The 21,399-nt window shown below is 39.5% G+C and overlaps 2 protein-coding genes across 7 annotated transcripts in view; both read right to left on the reverse strand.

The window, feature by feature from the left end:
- The window catches only part of akap10 (A kinase (PRKA) anchor protein 10), a 28,045-nt gene extending 18,036 nt beyond the window's left edge, over nt 1-10,009 (reverse strand). Inside the window, exons 1-3 of one of the 2 annotated variants that reach the window (XM_072913826.1) lie at nt 9,780-10,009; nt 5,552-5,599; nt 3,732-3,917 (exon numbers count right to left, since the gene is read on the reverse strand). In XM_072913826.1, the coding sequence (XP_072769927.1) occupies nt 3,732-3,917; nt 5,552-5,599; nt 9,780-9,801 (256 nt within the window). In that variant the 5' untranslated portion in view covers nt 9,802-10,009. The remainder of the gene's footprint in view (nt 1-3,731; nt 3,918-5,551; nt 5,600-9,779) is intronic. The other variant, XM_061961994.2, reaches the window with a different exon arrangement.
- A 3,631-nt stretch (nt 10,010-13,640) lies between these two features.
- The window catches only part of abr (ABR activator of RhoGEF and GTPase), a 230,510-nt gene continuing 222,751 nt past the window's right edge, over nt 13,641-21,399 (reverse strand). For all 5 annotated transcript variants that reach the window (XM_061961987.2, XM_061961988.2, XM_061961989.2 and 2 more), the window contains 5 exons: nt 19,965-20,104; nt 18,929-19,063; nt 18,749-18,854; nt 16,823-16,976; nt 13,641-14,721 (listed from right to left, as the gene is read on the reverse strand). In XM_061961987.2, the coding sequence (XP_061817971.1) occupies nt 14,632-14,721; nt 16,823-16,976; nt 18,749-18,854; nt 18,929-19,063; nt 19,965-20,104 (625 nt within the window). In that variant the 3' untranslated portion in view covers nt 13,641-14,631. The remainder of the gene's footprint in view (nt 14,722-16,822; nt 16,977-18,748; nt 18,855-18,928; nt 19,064-19,964; nt 20,105-21,399) is intronic.

The following is a 21,399-nucleotide window of genomic DNA, read 5'->3' on the forward strand; positions in this document are numbered from 1 at the left end:
GCAATAGGTGGCAAAATGATCGCCGAGATAAACGTCCTCACAAATATAAATATGAATATGAAGCATTAAATACATGTATTGGCGATAGAGTGAACTTTGTGTCTCAGCCTCTATCTTTTACTGTACATTGTTGAAATGATCAAACATTGGCAAAGTCCGAACGACCACCGCTTTGTGTCGCCAAAGTACCTACTGCCTGTAGAAATGTGCAAACGCATGCTTATACATGAGGCTCTTGGTGCTCAAAAACGAGAGAAAAATAAGGTATTTTATTTTGTGTCTACTTCTACTGATGTTTTTATTCAATATGCTTTAGTAAATGCAAAAAAAGCACAGTCATCTATCTGCAGCTGCACCACCCGTGGCTTGGACCCGGTCAGGATTGGCTTCGACCTCTTTGACATCAAGCTCAAAAAAGTATGGTTGAAGTCCGCAATTGGGGCTAATTGGCCTTCTTCAGCTTCTTTGTCGGGAAAATTGTTGATAAGGTAAACATATCCTTTTTGAAGTAATCATGACAAAAACATGCAATTAGGTGATCAAAATAATAGTTTTACATTTGTTTATCCACACCGTCTATGTGGAGACGGCATATTGGGTCAGGCTATGGAAAGAGGGCTTCCAGGTACAGTTAGTTGTCAACAACTTATTCAAAAATTAACAAATTAATATTATGGGAAGTGAGTGCCGAATCCCTTTTCAGGAGGAAAAAATACATAAAGAGAACACAGTGAAATTTCAGTTATCTAAACACGATGAGTCCTTTTAAGTTTTGGTGTCGGTCGCTGTAACCTGAACTCATTTTAGGGAGGCACAACAAGAAAAGTCACACTGTCCTGGTGCCAAATGCAGGTTTGGTGAATGAAGACATTTTTGACCGGGTCAAAAAGAAAACAAACTCAAATCAACTGAAGTGAACAACAATTTACGCACTGAGGTGCTGAGAGCGATGCAAGGAGTGCGACGTAACTATTTTGCTCCCTGCTTGCCTAAGAAAACAAACAGACATGGACATAACAGATTATCGATTATGGCAAAGTATTTCAGATTAATTTTCATTTATTGTTCGATTGATTGAGAAGCCTAGTAAACATTAGAACTCTTTCCAAAGAGCAACTGGTGTTTGTTATTAGCATACTGGCTGCCTCCACCGCAGCGTACACAAACTTGCTGTTTCCTTAAATACTTGATTGGCAAGGAGGCAAAGGACGCGAGGCTCAACAATTCTGAATGGCGAATATGTCTGTCACTCAAATGCCGGTGACGGCGGAGAAAAAAAGAAAAACCTCCGCCGCTTGCGATTTTTGTTGCACCAATTAAAATCTTGATGTCGATTCGATATTAATTAATCGTGCAGCCCTAACACAGGGGATTCTCTTTGGCTCAACCTCGCCCCTTGCGTGTTTACGTGGGCTTCTCTGACGCACAACAACAAACTTTTCAAAAGAATATAGCGGCTACAGTGCCGACTTCTCGACTCCCGGGTGATGCAATGCTTTGGTCACCGACTACATTAGACTATTGGTGACTGACCACAGTTTTATTTACAAATACACCAATTTGCTTGAGAACATACAACTCTCCTTGTAGCAACTTTATCACTAATCTCATCTGTTAATGTTGTTCAGTTCAGTTTGTGACTTAGCAGAGCAGCTAGCGATAGATCTTCTCTGCTACTCGGTGTGTCGTGTGTCAAATGTTTAGATGCTTCCCGGCTTATATATGCCTCTACCCATAGCTCGTGCAGACTAAGCTACTAAAGTACAGTGGCTGGATGGCTGAAAAGTAGGTTCAAAAAGAACAGCCAGCGGCCTTCACTGTAGTGAGCGAGTAGAAGATTTGTATATCCGCGGGACAAGCGCTAGGTTATGTACCTAACGTTAATGAACAAAATTTAAGAAAACTGCTTTGACATAGTAACGGCTAACTAATTACTTTATTAGAATAAGCACCATGTTACAATACTACTTACAACAAAAAGTATTCTGAGTAATCTCAACACTGGTTATCGGAGCAGTACATATCCGGTAAAACGCGGATGTAGGGAGAAGTACAGAGCAGTTGCGTCTCCCAGTCAACAGCCCCTCCCCTCTCCCCTCTCCCACACACAACACAGGAGTTGACGACTGCAGCATGAGAGGTTTCCTTCGACGCTTGATGACCTCATCAAACCGCCGCGAGCGCAACATAACAACAACAAGAGTGTGTTGTTGCCGGTGCTGTAGCCGTGGCTAACAAGCGAGCTCGCTCGGTGACTGACTAACGACACCATGTCTATGGTTTGGGATTATTTTAAAGTGTCTCTCAATGACTGCAAAAAGTTGGTTATGCGAGGAGGAACCAAGACATCTTCCTTTAATACGAGCAATTAGATCTCCCACCTCTTCAAGAATCATAAGGAAATACACAATGAATACAAGCGAAAGATGGATGTGAGCCCAGTTTATAATTCCCTGTTATATAGTATGTCAGGCAGTCTTGCACTAAATGAGGACTATGTTATTGTTTACTTTATTACTCTAGTATACTCTGGACTGAAGCTGTGTGCCTTCATTGTTTTTGTAGCTGTTGTTTTGAGGCATGTTTAAAAAAAATAAAAAATAATGCACTTTGTGAAAGTCAAAGTATAGTATTTCCCATAGTTGTAGTGGGTATCAGGATTATCTCAGGGAGAGCATGTCCAAAATTCCAAGCTGCTGTTTTGAGGCATGTTAAAAAAAATAATGCACTTTGTGACTTCAATAATAAATATGGCAGTGCCATGTTGGCACTTTTTTCCATAACTTGAGTTGAAGTTGTTCTCTTATTTTGGAAAACCTTGTTACATTGTCTAATGCATCCAGGGTGGCATCACAACAAAATTAGGCATAATAATGTGTTAATTCCACGACTGTATATATCGGTATCAGTTGATATCGGAATCGGTAATTAAGAGTTGGACTGTATCGGAACATCGGATATCGGCAAAAAAGCCATTATCGGACATCTCTAGTTTTGATCTATATAGCCCAGCCTTAGTCGCAAGTCTCTCTGTCCATGCTAGCTTCCTGTGTGTGTGGAAGCTGGCGCCCCACTCTCTACCCACAGAGACAAAGATTGTGAATAATTGAAAAGAGGCCTCACTGCGATCAGTTAATTCTACCGTTAAATAAACGTGCTCAGGTATTGAGAGCGATGCACAGAGCGAGACGTCTTTCTTCCTGTTTGAAGAGAGAAACACTTGATTGGCCAAGAAGCAAAGAACGCAAGGCTTAGCAATTTTAAATGCTGAACATGTCACTTAACAGGCGGTGACAGCGGTGGAAAAAAAAAACCTCACCGATACTGCATTAATTCAAACCTCGATGTTGGTTAATCGTGCAGCCCTACTGGAGACTAGTTATCAGTCATTTACTGTAAATATAGGTGCATAATTGTCAGGTGAGTGAAACACTTTACTATCAGTAACTGTATGTTGGTCAGATGTTTAAAAAAACAGAACTGATCATGTAATTAACAGTGATCCCTATGAATTTTGCCTAGCTCTAGGTGATCACAAAGATGTGAGCTATTTGTTGCTTTGCCTGCCACGATTTAAGAACAGTTGCAAAGTTTTTACACATGCACACATTGTTTGTACAGTGCATAGCAGCCAATAAAAACAACTGTAGTATTGCTGTTAGTGGCAGTTGGTGTCCAACTATTTATTTTATAATAAAATGGTGTACAATAAAATAACTCAGGAATCATACCGAGATCACCAAAGTGCGCTGCTTCCATGTGGCTGGGCTGCTTTTTGAGGATGGCAGTGCGACCGCGAGCAAAGGAGTCCATGTTGGCAGAGATGGCGTTGATGGCCACATGGCTGGGCCCAGCAGCGTCCTGGATGGCATTATTGTTCTTCAGTGACAGCGACGGAGAGTGAGAGCTGACTTGACCTGGGAATGGGGAATAGACCATAGTTCGTTACATGTGTAAAAAAGTAGGAATAGTGCAAAAATATCAATCTCAGTAGAATGTGAGATTTGAGATTAAGGGGACTGAAAAGGAATTTGGTTGTCACGATACCAGAATTTCAGAAGTTGATACCAATACCTATGAGTTTCCACAATTCTCGATACCACGATAAAAATTAAAGACTGAACCCATGTACTTTAAAGTACACTCCTTTATTGAAAAGTGTTTCGAAGTGTCAGGTATTTAAGATCACAGTTCGACATATTTTTGCACAAAATTTAATTTACAGTATCAGCTGCCAAGAGGTAACTATACATTGAAAGAAGAACAGCAGTGGCCTATAGCCTCCCAGTATGTACTTATAAATATGCTCATAAATAACAACTGTCAACTATTTTACATTCTACAAATACCAGCAACAATATTATTTTTTAATTTCTTGCAATATGGTAGTTGTGTGACATTATAATTTTTAATAAAACTGGCTAATAAAAAGACTAAAACATATCAACATTTCAGCCTTTTCTCCTAGTGTTATGCCATTTTTGCTTTATTTGCCACTGTTTCTCTTGTTTGTTTTATTTCTACAATGTGCCCATTTGGGTTGTATGGTATACCGGTACTAAAAAAGTATCGTGGTACTAATCAATTGGAATTTGTACTATATTACCTAAAATTGTTCTTTAAGTGCAATAGGAAACATATGTTTAATGTATTGTAAAATTTTCTGTTAAAATAAAGCCAATATTGAAATTTTTTGTAGTTCCCTTTATTTTGAGAAGTTTTCGAATAGTATCGATATGCATTTTGGTACATGTACCAAATTATTTGTTTCGGGAAGACACTAGTGCCCATAAAAAAAGAGCTGCTTTAAGCAAATGGCTCCCAAGCCACACTTTGCCTTCCTCGTAAAATAAGTAAACCAAAGTGTTCAAAGGTTTGCCAAACAACAGTAGAGTGTCTAAGTTTTGTTTTCTTAGCACTTATAGAAGTGCTAAAGTTGAGGTTGCATGCTTCTGGAGGTTTTCTGCACACTGTAGTTATACACCCTGGGCTTGTGGTGGCGGATTTGCGCTCTCATTAGCGTGGCGAATACTTTCATGACTGATATTTTATTCCCGAATAATGCCTGACGCAAGATACACCTTTTTTTCCACTTTTGATATGTACTTCGACTCACTAAATATAGCAAGAAGGTTGCTGAAGTGCATCACAGATTATTTTTGCTATGCCTTATTCTCTGGCAAACCAAGCACGTATGAGGTGTGTTGTGAAGCGGAGTTACGCCACGCCTAGTGCGAATCAGAAGCAGAAAATCCGCATTTGTGAAAGGCTTCCAAAAATAAGTTAATTTGTTACTGACGATACTGAAAAAATTAGCTATTGATGTCTTTTTTTGTGTATTGGTATCGACTTGGTATTGAAGTATCAATACTTTTAACAACCCTAGAGGAATATGTGTGCATGATTGAAAAGACAGACTGTTCTTTGAGATGCTGTCGTTCAAACTAGTGGTGAATCAAAACAAAAAATCCAACAGCAAATATATCAGTAAAAACGTTCACTCTTATGGCTCTTAAACAAAGAATGCTCACCGAGGTAATGATGAACTCACCTCTGTTGACGCTTGTATTGGTCACTTTCTCAGGTTCTTTGCTTTTGGCTGCAGGGAGAAAGACAAGAACATGTAACAGTAGAAGCATTTGTGTTCACAATAAAGACCAAGACAGCAAGAGAGAGAAAGAGCAAAATGGTCATCATTCAGGAAGACTACAAATAATGTCTTGTTACCTAATGCAACAGTGAGCAATGCAAATAAACCATTTATAGTGGGGTAAATAAAAACAGGGAAGCTGTACTTCGTCATGAAAGACTTCTCAGTCCTGCTCCCCACGACAGCCTCTTACACTTTCATACTGGGTGGTAGAATGAGTGCACAGTGGCAGACATGTTGGCAACGACTCATCATACTATGACTTTGCATTTATATCTTTTATGACAAAGGCTATGGGCCTCGTCTCATATCAAAGCTGGATAGAGCAGTAAGAGCCTTAGGGAACGCTAAAGAAAAAGCTCTTTGTGTATGTCCTTGTGAATTAAAATAGCATCAAGTCTAGCATATGAATCCATCCATCCATCCATCCATCCATCCATCCATCCATTTTCAATCGCTTGTCCCTCACATATGCAGTTTTGACAAAAACAAAGTGCTACAGTAAACCCCTCTTAAACCAAAACAGACCTGACTTCGCAGATTGCATTATTTCTCATTGATTATTATTGTCAAAGTATCTCGGCTTTAGTCATATTGTACTGAGTAACCAGGACAGAGACATGTTCTACGGCTTCTAGTGCATCGCAATATATTTCTAAATACAAATTACATGGTTTACTTGTAATGTACCATGGTGGCATCACAACAACCAAAGACATATTGAAAGAGACATACTTTTTTCCAAAAAAAACAAACATTGGTTGAAGTCCAAGTTGCATTTGAGACATTTGTAGGTTCCAGCCGAATAAGTAAAAGGTGGGTAAAGCAACTAAAAAAAATTATATATAAGTACAGAAATCAACAACCTGCAGACATTTAGGCAGTGTAAATATTGTCCTAGTAACTAATAGATTTGCCTGAACTGTTGAAGCACACAATGAGTTCAAACACTTTGCCTAAACATTCCATTATATCTCCCTAAAAACAATCGCCAACTTCCTAAAAGCGACTACATTGTAGTCTACAATACACTGCATGACAGAGAGGTCTTTCTTCACATTTCCTTCCTTTGGCCAACCTGCTGAGTCAGCTGCTGTCATTGCCGTTGCCTTTTGGAAAAATAAATAACTTAGCTTTGGAATGTTAACAGTTAAAGACAACCAGTGCAGAACAAATATAAGGGAACTACAGTTTAATATGTATCTAAAATATGACACCAAGGAAATTGAAGCAGTAGAATTAAATCAACTCTGCTTCTTTCTACTCGTCTTTGGACATGGTGAATTGTGCAAATCATGTGATGTACTTCAACATAAAGTAGTAAAGCATGTTCGAAATAAACTAAACCATAAGCAAGAAAATATATCATACTTCTTGAACAATATTACACTTTGTAGTACTATAATGTACCCTTCATAAAAACTTTCCTTTTTTCAGAGGTTTATTCTGGAAAGTCTTACCTCAAATATTAGTCCATAACAGAACAAAATACCACCCATTGCCTTTGAAGTTCATACGACGGCTACAAACAGTAGACTTTTAATGTAACCGTATTTGATACTTTCTGAGGTTAAGGCCTTAGCTTTAAACTACGGTAACTTTAAACCTGTTTGTTTACGTTAGTGATTCTGAAACTGTGATACGTGTGCTACTACTGGCTCTATCTAGTGGTATGCAAAACCAACTTTTCTTACCTATTGGCTTCCACTGTTGTGTATTATTTACGGGTACTGTAAGTCCTAAAAATTTGAAATCACACTCTACTAACCACGTTAAACTCAGATTCCGATCTAACAAAGGTCTTAACTCATTCGCTTTCTATGCCACATCAATGTGGATTGCGCTCCCAACAGGTGTAAAAGAAAGGGCATCTCTATCCTACTTCAAAATCGCAATAAAAGTACACCTCCAGGCAACTTCAACCCTAAACTAACAACTTCCCCGGATTGTTGTTAATAATCAAATATAAACAATCAAATGCAGATATTTTTCTTATGCCTTCTGATCTCTCTCTCTCTCTCTCTATGTCCACTACTTGCTGTCCATATCCTACCAAGTCAGACCTACACTGTTTCAATATCCATTTCTCTGTTCTCAATTGTTGATGACTGATGATAACAACCAAACCTAACCCCCCCCCCCCCCCCCCCCCCTCACCCTCCCACAACCCGAATTGTAAATAATGTAAATAATTCAATGTATACACCCTGATGATTATCTTGTGTGATGACTGTATTATGATGATAGTATATATGATAGTATATATATGTATCATAAATCAATTTAAGTGGACCCCGACTTAAACAAGTTGAAAAACTTATTCGGGTGTTACCATTTAGTGGTCAATTGTACGGAATATGTACTTCACTGTGCAACTTACTAATAAAAGTCTCAATCAATCAATCAATCAAAACTAAAAACTACGACAAAGTGGGCCAGGAGAAGACGCTGTCGAAATGGAGCTACGTAAATCAGCACGGAAAGCGACTCGAAAATGCTCTGTAAAACATAATCCATGCAAAATTTTGACCAACAAACCACCATTACCTGCGATGAGATGGTGTACCCCACCTTCCGCCCGAATGCAGCTGAGATAGGCTCCAGCACCCCCCGCGACCCCGAACAGGACAAGCGGTAGAAAATGGATGGATGGATGGAACCACAAGGAAGTGTTTTAAATGTAGAAAAAAAAATCATGATATGACCCCTTTAATTAAACATTCAGTGTGTTACTGTTCAAAAATATTAAATACACTTGTTGAATAAAAAACCTCTGTTTTGATTTTAATGAATATTTAGGCCTACTATGCAACAGTATTTTAATCCATCCATCCATTTTCTACCGCTTGTCCCTTTTGAGGTCGCGGGGGGTGCTGGAGCCTATCTCAGCTGTATTCGGGTGGAAAGTGGGGTACACCCTGGACTAGTGGTTAGAGCAGGGGTAGGGAACCTATGGCTCTCGAGCCGGATGTGGCTCTTTTGATGACTGCATCTGGCTCTCAGATAAATCTTAGCTGACATTGCTTAACACGTTAAGTATTGCATAATTCCGCTGGTAATCACAGTGTTAAAAATAACGTTCATAATATAAAACATTCTCATGCATTTTAATGGTAAGAAGTACTTTATTTATTATTGGCTAGCTTCAGAATAACAATGTTATTAAAAAAAATAAGAGACTTATTATACTCAAAAAATGTTGGTCGTACTTAAAAATGCACGCATTTAGTTGTATTCAGTGTTAAAAAATATTATATGACTCTCACGGAAATACATTTTAAAATATTTGACTTTCATGGCTTTCTCAGCCAAAAAGGTTCCCGACCCTTGGTTAGAGTGTCCGCCCTGAGATCGGTAGGTTGTGAGTTCAGACCCCGGCCGAGTCATACCAAAGACTATAAATATGGGACCCATTGGCACTCAGCATCAAGGGTTGGAATTGGGGGTTAAATCACCAAAAATGATTCCCGGGCACGGCACCGCTGCTGCTCACTGCTCCCCTCACCTCCCAGGGGGTGAACAAGGGGATGGGTCAAATGCAGAGGACACATTTCACCACACCTAGTGTGTGTGTGTGACAATCAAAAAAAAAGAAAAAAAGACAAGTCGCCACCTAATCGCAGGGCCAACACATGTTGGTCATTTTTTTCTGAGGTGATACTTGGTATAAAAAAAAAAAAAAAAAAAAGTTTGAGAATTTTTCCAAAAGGCAGTGTGAGAACCAATGCACTATGTAAAAGGTTTAATGTTTAACATGGCGCTACTGTATATGCAAAGCTAGCTATCACAGCTCACATCTGCATTTGACGTACTTTATCAGTTAGGCGTTATTATTATTAAGACATACATTTATTGCATTGCATTTTAATCATGAGTAACTATTTCTTGCTCTATATTGTGTGTTCTGATCGCCCTCGTTCAGGCAGGAATAATGGGAAGCTACTGCACTGAATGCTAGCCATGTGAAGGCAAACGTTAGCGACTGGCATAATTGCAATAAAATGAGTAGCTGTGACAAAATAAGCGTGTATTTATCGACACAAAAGCCATCCTAATGGGTCATTCCCCCCGCGGCCATGGTCAACTAGCAGCTAGCTGCAGTTGACGTTGCAGGAGGGAGCTTCCTCACCTTTCCGCTTGAAAAACGACATGACGGGTTTACGCGGAACGTTTCTTCAGCTCGCTGACACCATCCCGTAGTTTGACGGGTGCCTTCATTCAAATACACATGTTCTCTTTACGTCACGGTGTTTTCATTTGGACACCCGGCGAGCGCTGTCAAATTCCCATCTTGTCCAAATCCACAGCCAGCTCGGCGGCCATGTTGTCAATAAACATCAAACTTCCGGGATGCGTGGAGCGCTGCATTGTGGGAAATGTGGTCACACTGAGGCGCATTATTTGCAAAAAAAAACAAAAGCACAGGTGTGACAATGGACTGTTGTTTTTAGAAGAAATAAAGTGAAACAGGGCACCCTAAAGACACTCACAAAAGCAAACATAAGGTAAAATGTGAACATTTTAACCAACCATGAAGTGGAAAAACGTATTCGGGTGTTACCATTTAGTGGTCAATAGATACGGAATATGTACTGTACTGTGCAATCTACCAATAAAAGTGTAACCTATTTTTATGGGCTTTCCTCTTTGTGATGTTAAGTTCCTGTTACAATGTCCTTGAAACGAACTGGTTGTCTCACAAACCTCCGCTCCACTCCACTTCAACTTGTCATCACTTCCGCTCTTAGCGTCTTCAAAATAAGAGCTCAAGGCATTTACTGTATAACAGCGTATAACAGGAACTTAACATCACAAAGAGGAAAGCCAATAAAAATAGGTTACATAAGTTTCAATCAATCAATCAAACAAAGGCAGTAGTATGTGTCAAGTAGTGTCATGGGCGTGTGTCTGATACATACTTGCCAACCCTCCCGATTTTCCCGGGAGTATCCCGAATTTCAGTGTCCCTCCCGAAATTCTCCCGGGGCAACCATTCTCCCGAATTTCTCCCGATTTCCACCCGGACAAAAATTTTGGGGACACTGCATTTAGCGTCATCTACAACCTGTCGTCACAGCGTGCCGACCCAGTCACATAATATATGCGGTTTTTACACACACACACGAGTGACTGCAAGGCATACTTGATCAACAGCCATACAGGTCACCCTAAGGGTGGCCGTATAAACAACTTTAACGCTGTTACGAATATGCGCCACACTGTGAACCCACACCAAACAAGAATGACAAACACATTTCGGGAGAACATCCGCACCGTAACACAACATAAACACAACAGAACAAATACCCAGAATCCCTTGCAGTACTAACTCTTCCGGGACGCTACAATATCCCCCCCCGCTACCACCAAACCCTCACCCCGAATTCGGAGGTCTCAAGGTTGGCAAGTATGGATATATACAGTATTTGAATAGCCTTGTGGTTAGAGTGTCCGCCCTGAGACTGGGAGGTTGTGCGGTGATTCGATAATAAATATTATTACAATTATAAATGTATTATTTTATTATCAATAATATGTAGAAAAGGTACATTTTTTTGGCCACTGAAATTAAGTTAAAGTTAAAGTTAAAGTACCAATAATTGTCACACACACACACTAGGTGTGGTGAAATTTGTCCCCTGCATTTGACCCATCCCCTTGTTCACCCCCTGGGAGGTGAGAGGAGCAGTGAGCAGCAGCAGTGGCCACGCTTGGGAATCATTTTGGTGATTTAACCCCCAATTCCAACCCTGAGTGCCTAGCAGGGAGGTAATGGGTAATGGGTCCCATTTTTATAGTCTTTGGTGTGAACTCACAACCTACCGATCTCAGGGCGGACACTCTAACCTCAAGGCCACTGAGCAAATGTGCAGCGTTGTGTCATTTCCAGTTTTTGGATGTGAGCGCACACAGTATAAAGGGGCTGCAGAGCTCGCGTTGAGTTTATATATATAAATAATAAATGAAGTGTGTAAAATCCAAACTGTGTGTGGTGTGCGACTATGTGTGTGAATTAACTGTAGTGTGTTACCCGAAGTGTTGAGCGAGAGGCGGAAGTCCAAGAGGGGAAGGGCAGGCTCAAAGGTCCAGAGAACAGGCAGGAAGTCGGGGGACAATAGCGAGGCGTCAAAAGTCTGTGTCCAGGCGGAAGGTCGAGATCTAAGCGGCAGCCAAGGGAAGCAGAGGAAATACGGGGAGACGAGACACACAGCTTGTGACGCGGGAACGGGGTTCTGCTGCTGGAAAGCGACAAGGAGGACACGAGACAAGTCAACAAGGCGGGGGAGAAAACACAGAGAGAGCATAGAGCTAGATGTGATTCACTTACTGTACGGGAACAGGTTGTTACGTTCTGGCACAGGATAGCAGGTTGCACTGGCTCAAGAAGGCGGGTCTTCTCATCAGCCACAGGTGCGTTGATTGCTGATGATTGCTGCAGCCGGAGTGGCGCGTGCACAGATGAATGCCGTGACATTGTGTCCTTTGTGGATCAGTGACATCTTCTTATATTTCTTCTCAATCAACATGTAGATCCAGGTGAGTGTTTGTTATTTGTAACAGACTGTAGTAACAATCATTTTTCAATCAAAGAGTATGCAACTTAAATGTTCAATTGTAGTACATCTAAATCAATATCTGACTAAATTTTGCCAAAATCATTTTCAAAAACTTACTAGACATCTTGGTCTATTCATCTGAAAAAGTTGTCTTACTTTGGCTGAATTAAAATGAGTGATTAAAGGTATTTTATTACGAAAAACATCATGCTGCAAGAGAAAATAATGGATTTTAATAACGGATATTAGCTTGCATGCTCATACTAAAATAGCTTTTAGTGCTGTTATATGGACTTCTTAGCAATAGATAATAAAGACTAGAATATGAAGTAACAGGTGGTTGCACCCTATATTTATACTTCACACATATATATTACATATATTTTGATATATAATTACAGTATATCATTTATACTCATTACACTCATTATTTTAAGAGGGCATATTGGCAGCACTGCGTATTGAGCTTTCTTTTTATGATGATTAATACATTTTTCTATCTACACCCTTGATTCTCAAACTGTGGTACGTGTACCGCTGGTGTTATGCGACCTCTATTTAGTGGTACATCAATAATTACTTGACTAAAGTACAGTGCTTTATTTTCCAATATTTAAACACAAGTGATACTGTTCAAACTGTGTGTAATGTTACAGTGGCCAACATTTTAAATATACCTGTTCAATAAAACCTCTGCCCTGTTTTTAATGAATACTTAGGCCTATTATGCTACACTATTTTAATGTTGGTCATTATGGTGGTACTTGGAGAGCCAAGTATTTTCTGAGGTGGTACATTGTAAAAAAAATAAAATAAAATAAAAAGTTTGAGAAGCACTCTTCTACACAATTGGAGCCAGTGTGAAGGAACCAGTCATGTCTTCCTTGGTTGAGGTTTGTTTGGTCTGGGAGGTTTTTCTTGTTTGGTGTGCTATTTGAAGAGCACCAGAAGCAACTAACAGCAGTACCGGAGAGTTGCTACAAGCATCTTGTATTTGGGGGTTTAAAGAAGAGAAGTTCACAAAGAGACTGTATATCATAATATTTAAATACTAGTGTGAATATTGGACCTGGGCTCTGATTGGCTAACCTGTTTATGACATCATCGTCGCTGCACTTCTTATTTCCTCCATGAAACCTTCATTGACAACCATTAGTTGTCATTAAATGAACTGAATAGTCTCATAGTCATGCTTGTTTTGTTGAAATATTAAAATTTTTCAAATATGTTTTTATTCTGATTTTGAAATGTTATGAAAGGTGTCTCAGAGAGCTATCAGGCCCACTCTACAGTCAATTTGCACAGAATAAACGGTATAGAAAATACATGTGCTGGCTTTGAAAACACATTACTATTATGTTCCATGTGAATAAGTTGTCTGTGCTTTATGGACCCATTGTTTCAGTGACTGTAAATAAACTGCAACCACAAAGTGAGTGTTTTGACTTTTATTTCACTAAAAAAGGAGAACAATAACATTTAGCCTCAAAATTACAGTATATTGAAATACTTGTCAAAGGAAGTAAAACTTTTTTTTTCTTATATTAAAAATACCAAATAGTATTCATCGTAGCAGTTTTGTGTCGTACTTTTGGATATGTTGCAGACGCGACAGCAGAAAGGCCGGCTTTGTACAGAGCAGACAAGTTTCCTCTTGGCTTGGTTTGAGCTAGCTGAACATGCGACGATGGCAACTACACAAATAATCCTTGACTGTACATTACATCGGTGCAGTGACACACTTGGAGCAGGCTTGCAATGCAACAATAAGAAAAAGAAGCGTGGAGTTCCATCCCCTATTGAGCCACACAGCATCCTCTTCCTCTACAAAGTGATTGGGATCAAAGTGGCAATTTTACCAACCATGAAGACGGTCAGTGAGAAAAAAATCTGACTAAAAATAACATCACGACCTGAATGAACTTCAGAAAACTCCTGAGAGCATCTCTCGGGTTGCACAGAACTGTACAGGAACACATATATTCATATTTCAAATAAATTAGGATCATCTGGCCAAGAATCAGTGGGGAGGGAATCTCTGTTTTTGTATGAAGAGACATCAGTCCTTTCCGTCTCTTCAACGCTCACACTGAGTCCTCCTCTACATGTGCAAAGCCAGGAAAGCAGAAAAAAAATCACTACAAAACATAAACGCAGTTGAGCTGGAATGCCTCTTATGGCGTCTCTTGATTGCCACGGCGCCAGGCCGTGGCCTCTAAACCCCCCCTTGACTGAAATATCGAGTGTGGCCCCAGAATGCCTTGCCACAAACATGTTTGTCGCCGCCTTCCTATGCAGAGGGTGGCGAGGAAGGCTATGGAGTGGCTGTACAGTCCAGAGGAGCAGCCCGCGCTTGTAGGAGGACGGGTGATGTGTGCGCTCGTCTCTCACCCTCTGGTCGCCTTGAGGGAAAGTGGGAGGGGCTTAGACATCGGTGGAGAAGTAGAGCGTGTTGCGTTTGAGTTCGGCAAAGGAGATGGGAGGATGCTGCAGGTAGTAGAGCAGCACCTGGACCTGGACACACACAAACACATTTTAGACATCTACAGATGATATGAAATACATCATTTAATGCATCATAATAACACTTTAACGCTTCTTTGTTCCTTTTCTTTATAGGGTTAGGGTTGTTATGTTGGCCATTACTCAGTGGCCTAGTGGTTAGAGTGTCCGCCCTGACATCGATAGGTTGTGAGTTCAAACCCCGGCCGAGTCATACCAAAGACTATAAAAATGGGACCCATTAGCCTGCTTGGCACTCAGCAGCAAGGGTTGGAAAAATGGGTTAAATCACCAAAAAAAAATTCCCGGGCGTGGCACCGCTGCTGCTCACTGCTCCCCTCACCTCCCAGGGTGTGAACAAGGGGATGGGTCTAATGCAGAGGACACATTTCACCACACCTAGTGTGTGTGTGACAATCCTTGGTACTTTAACTTTAACTTAATTAAGTTTGGTGTGTTACTCCATAATTTTTTTCTACAAGGGTTTTTAATGTTTATGTTAAATTTCAAATTTCAATGTCTAATTCTTTCACAGGTGTACAATACACTGGCAGTTATGGCACAATAATCTCAAAACCAAACAGGACAGCCAAACAAACTTTTTATTGTTTCCCTAAATATCTTAATGATCTTAATGAATTTTTTAGGGCTGTCAAAAATGGGATTAATCACAAAAAAATATCCCATTAATCGTGTATAGTTGCAGATTTATTACGCAATTTATTTAAACCGTACATGCTTGTTGACATTAACTGCAGATGATTACTCGACAGGAGGTACGGGTTGTTATACGATCAGTGATCAGGTCAATGCATACGTCAGTGGTGTGCTCACTGGCAAATTTCATTTCAAAATAAATCCTTTAGACTTTAGATAAAACTGCTACCAAGTGTTGAGCAAATAAATGATGCTCACTCAAATAAAACATTTAAAAAATGTTCTTGGATGGCATTATGACAATAACATTGAATTTGTATCCAAATATTCAGCTCTTTTTAAAGTTATTTTAAATCACGCAAGTGAGTAAGATCATGTGATTATTCATGATTAATCCAAATTTAAAAGAGTGATTAATCTGATGAAAATGTGTTATCATTTGATAGCCTATTGATCAAATTATGCAACAGTTTTCAATTAGTAATGTGCACAACGGGTGTTCATTTATTAATTTAAACCTGTGTTATCTGTACGAAAGGCCTTCAAAAGGCTTAAATAAATAATAATAATAATAATAAATTATATATATATATATATATATATATATATATATATATATACTGTATATATATATATATATATATATATATATATATAATTTATTTATTAATTTATTATTTATTATTAAGGCCCCAGCACCCCCCGCGACCCCATAAGGTACAAGCGGTAGAAAATGGATGGATATATATATATATGACTTCAAGCATACAAAGTAAACAAATAGTATGAACCCAAAGTGTAAATATGCCTCTCAAAAACTTAAGGACTTGTATGTCCTGTTTGACTTTAAAGACAATTAAAATTGAATGTCTGACTCAGTTACTCAGTTATTTGTGGTTGTGGTCTATTCCTTCACATGAGTGCCAATTTCCTAAATCCTTTCAATCCTCAGTTAATTTACAACTTTTATTTAATGTGTTTCGCTGGACAAACCCAAAAAATAGAAACTGTTGCAAAATCGCATATGCATTTTTATCCTCTAATATATTATGTCTAAAGGAATGTGCGCTTCACAAAACACTTAAAAAAAAAAAAAAGATTAATAAATCTTTACGTCCCACTCGATATCCAAACCCTACTTTCATGTTTTATGTGCTACTAACGAAACACATTGATGAAATGATATCCAAGACAAACATTTAGTTTTACTGGAATGGACACTGTACTATTTATGGGTATTTACTCTGGCTTTAGCTTCTTTTCTTCCATAATTTGAGAACAGGAAACACATTCCTCATTAATTGACGACCAGCGGACTGAATGCAACTAAGAAAACTTGGCAAGGGAGTAACCAGCTTACTGACACAAGTTATTATTAACTGCATGAACAGCTCTACAATGGTGTAACCACAGATCTCTGTTACGCTGTTAACTTGATTACTACATGAATGGGTACCTGAGCCATGACGTCATGTGACCAGATGTCAGAGGCAGAAGTGATATTCTGTCCCTTGGCACTCTCAGACTCGGACGGCCTGAGCAGAGTGGGACCAAACACTGTGGCCAGGTTATGGAGGGACATCTTGTTGAGCGGTTCCTTCTCTGCCACACTGTGGAGTCAAACAGAAGAAACAGAATGATCAAAATGTGCAGCTTAATTGACGGCGAGAACTCTATTTAACATTGTGCCTTTGACAAGTAAATAAAGTAGTAAAGGTTGGGAAACATTGCTGTAAAACACAAAGTTCCGCCAAGGTGGAGAATTGAAACATATTTGAAGTTACTGCATGAGAGCTCTGAATGTAGTACCACCATACAGCCACAAGGTGGCAGCACAACCTCTTCATGAAGGCAAAATGTTTCAATCCATCAGTTGAGTTAGTTTCCAAACAGCCATCTATGATCCATGTATCAACTGGTCCACTGTGAACATTTAAAAGAGAAACTACATTCCTGTAACCTCATTTCCTTTAGTTTCTTACTATTGCGGTTCTGCAGTGCACTTTATTATAGTGTACATTACAGTGTGCAGCAGTGTCAGAGGGCTCCCCAAGCACAGGAAGGCCGTTAGGCTTTTGTAAAATTTTATAGAATTTCCGACATTCACTTTTGTAATTTATTAGGAAAAAGACACCATAAATGTTAATTTGAAATTAATATAACTGTGAAAGTTCAATAAGAAGAATGCTTAAATCAAATTAAAAAAGTCAAACTACCAACACCCTCCTATAAAAAATATGAAATGGTTGGTTCCATTGGGACAGTGGCAAACTTAGCTTCGAACATGTCACCCAACACACGCCATAACGTCATCAAAGCTCACATTTAGGTATTCACATAGCCACTAACATTTTGGAACAATGAGAGGTGATAGAAGACAGGCGAAAATATAATAAATATATCTGTGGCAGCTTAGAAGAGGGTTATGAACAAGTTTAATTTTTACATCTTGTGTCCCATAGCTGTGGTGTGTTCAAGGACTCTCAATTAAAAGTGACAAACAGGTGTCACTCGTATTTAAAGACAGGGAAGTCCTCGGTGATGCGCTAATAATGATATAATCATAATGGTAAAGGATATATATTTTTATGATTCGTATTCTCCATTGTTGATAATATAATGTGTATGAGCTATTGTCTATACTCTGAAGTAAAGGAAAACTGGACAGATTTATAATCATACTCAGGTGAATAATGACAGGCTACATGATTATTTAAATGTATATTCTGACAACTTTGGTTTTTGGTCTTTTTTGTTATTGCTAAGTGCTTAACAAGAAATACAAACATATTAAAACAAACACTTACTGTACAATGTCTGCTATCACTGGTATATCTTCCCGTTTAGATGAAGAATTAATGGTAATCCACACGAAGGGTTAAAAAAAAGGTGCTTCAATGAGCGTCTTTCTCGCCATCTCCGGGTCTAAGTTGGATGTCAAGGTATGCATGTATTGTATGCATGTTCGAAATAAACTGAAAACTGAACTGAACTGAGCTGAACTGAAGGTTTACCAACTACGTGATGCACCAGCAGCAGGACACTGGCCGGTTCAATGTGTCAGTATATCTGTGTGATCAATGCGCTGCTAAAAAATAGACCCTCTACACTAACACTTACAATATCGCTAATACGTGGTTAATATTCAGGTCACAAGACGTAAATAAAGTATTGTTGGCGCCTTTTGGGTGGTCAGTTAGAGGGCTTTGTGAGCGGAACAAGGGAAACAATTCAGCCTATAAATAGCATTTATTTTTCTATTATACTGGCACTTTAAGGAGTCTTGTGTATGGGGGCCCAGAATCTGGTACTAAATACTAAAGACTCAGTTCTCAGTGGGATGCATGATGGCATTAGTGATATGAAGTTGGTTTGAATGTACCGTTTGAGGTGCTCCAGCAGAGTGAGGAAGGTCATGAGGTTAGGGTCTGGTAAGGAGCGGAGGAGATGCATCATGCAGTTCTCCTTGGCTGCAGGGTCGGACAGCGCTGCGATGCAGAGAAAAACAAATTAATTTGTGACCCATTCACACTTGCTGCGCATACGTGAAAGCGGGTCTCACCTATTCCTTCCATGAAGGCGGGGTACAGACGGTCGGTGAGCAGAGGCTCCGGCAGCTCCCTAAAGTACAGCTTGAGTGTCCCTGCGATTGCATTGATGTCCATGTCGCTCAACATCACCAGAATGTCTTTGGTATCTACGGCCAAACAATCCCAGTTAGAAACTGAACTCGCATTGCAACACACAGCTGCTCTCTTCTCTGGAGGAAGGGTATCATCTTTCATAAGCCATACCTATCAATGTCGCTAGTTCATGGGAAATATCCCTACTTTTCATATGTAAATGTTGACAGGTGTGCCTTTGACCAAGTCACATTGGTTCTCTAGTGATGTCATCCAGGTAAATATGTAGATTATAATTGTTATATTACATAACAGAGATGAATACCAGTTTTGTATTTGAAAAAACACTTACAAAGACAAAAATCAAGGAATTATCAAAAAACGTTATTAACAGGAGAGAAACAAAATCATGAACTCCCATTAGCTGCATTGATAGCCACCAAGAACGGGCTCATTTGTACAAGTTAGAAAACAAAAAAAATGGTCTTCTTGTCTCACATAATGACTGTGAACGATAGGCAAAATAGTGCAGCTACCCTTCAACGTGCCTCCATACTTTTGTACTTTTGTTCCGTGTGAGTGTCGAAGGACGTCAAGACAGCTTGAACAGTCCACTTTAGGAAAATTATATTTCTTCAAAAGAGTTTATGCATTTACTCCATCACATTCACATATTTTTTCACGATACTTGGCTTGTAGATTTGCCTTTAAACCTTTAAAAATATGCCATTATCTGCACTGCTGCAGGAAAATAAACCACCATCTGAAACATAGTTTCCACTCAGCAATAGATTGTATTCCACCTTAAAAGTTCCCACTGTCATCTTAGACAAGCTGCTCTTAATCCTCTGATCATAAATACAACATGTGAAGATTCACTTTGACAGTATTTTCTCAAAAGCATTAAGTTTTGCATGAAGTGGGTCCATTTGTTTTGTTTTGTATTGATAGAGGAAGAAAAAATGAGTTCCTTACTGGTGTCGAACGCCATTTTGAGGGCCTGGATGTCAGTGGCCACCCCTGAGATCCTGTAGATTCCCACCTCGTCTATCCCTCTCTTTTCCACTTCCTCAATGCACTGGCGGACGATGTAAGGCACCTTGGAGCGCTCCCGCCTGCCAACATCACAAACGTTGACATCTCATTAGTCACCTATGTTCCCCCCAATTTTTCCTGTGAGCAACATCAGGCGTGCACACTGTCGCCACACCTCTCCCAAACCTGACATATTAAGTTAAATGTTTTACTTATGATAATCAAATAACAGCATCCATCCATCCATCCATTTTCTACCGCTTATTCCCTTCGGGGTCGCGGGGGGCGCTGGAGCCTATCTCAGCTACAATCGGGCGGAAGGCGGGGTACACCCTGGACAAGTCGCCCCCTCATCACAAGGCCAACACAGATAGGCAGACAACATTCACACACTAGGGCCAATTTAGTGTTGCCAATCAACCTATCCCCACGTGCATGTTTTTGGAGGTGGGAGGAAGCCGGAGTACCTGGAGGGAACCCACGCAGTCACGGGTAGAACATGCAAACTCCACACAGAAAGATCCCGAGCCCGGGATTGAACCCAGGACCCAGAACGCAGGACCTTCGTATTGTGAGGCAGACGCGCTAACCCCTCTACCACCATGCTGCCCTAAGTAACAGCAGTCATTTATAATATTTTTTTTCTAAAAATGTGATTTGGCACACTGACAATGAAAATAAATGTATGTAGTATGTCTGGGTAAGGGTGCTGCTGTAGAATCATTTGAATCATGACCCCTTTCAGATATCACATTTGGTTTACCTTAAAACATTCACATTTTGCACATTGAGATGTGTGCTGTAGCACGAGCATGGGATACAGTGTACAACTTTTTTGTTTGTAAAATATGTTATTACAGAGTTTTTATGTAATCTAGTAACATCATTTCATGATTAATTTCCATAAATTAACATTCTGAATACAATACAAAGAGCACAAATCTGATTGGTAAGATTGAGTGTACAGTGTCTGGTCGTAACAGCGTAACGACATGGCCGTTACACTTTATGTGTGGCGTTGGAGTTGTCCGTGAACGCATCACTGGCTGAGATGAGTGTGTGCGTCTTTTGGCGCAAATGAAAGAGAGAGATCGGCTGCTGTCAATATAACATACTGTATAATTTGTTTGTTTTAGTTTTCAAGTTTGCTTCACTTCTGGTGCACTTCGCTTGCAGTGAGAAAGCTTGGGGACTATCGAGAGAACCAAAGAGAGAATGTTGAATAAAAAAATATTTTTAAATAATTACTAAGATGTGTATTTAATTAAAGCATTAAACCAATTAGTAAATAAAGTGCGAAATAATTAATTCAATTATGAAATAATTAATTAAACACATCAACAATTAACTAAATGATTGAATCATATAATGACAC

Source organism: Nerophis lumbriciformis, linkage group LG09 (genome assembly GCF_033978685.3).
Source record: "Nerophis lumbriciformis linkage group LG09, RoL_Nlum_v2.1, whole genome shotgun sequence".
NCBI classification, from domain to species: domain Eukaryota; kingdom Metazoa; phylum Chordata; class Actinopteri; order Syngnathiformes; family Syngnathidae; genus Nerophis; species Nerophis lumbriciformis.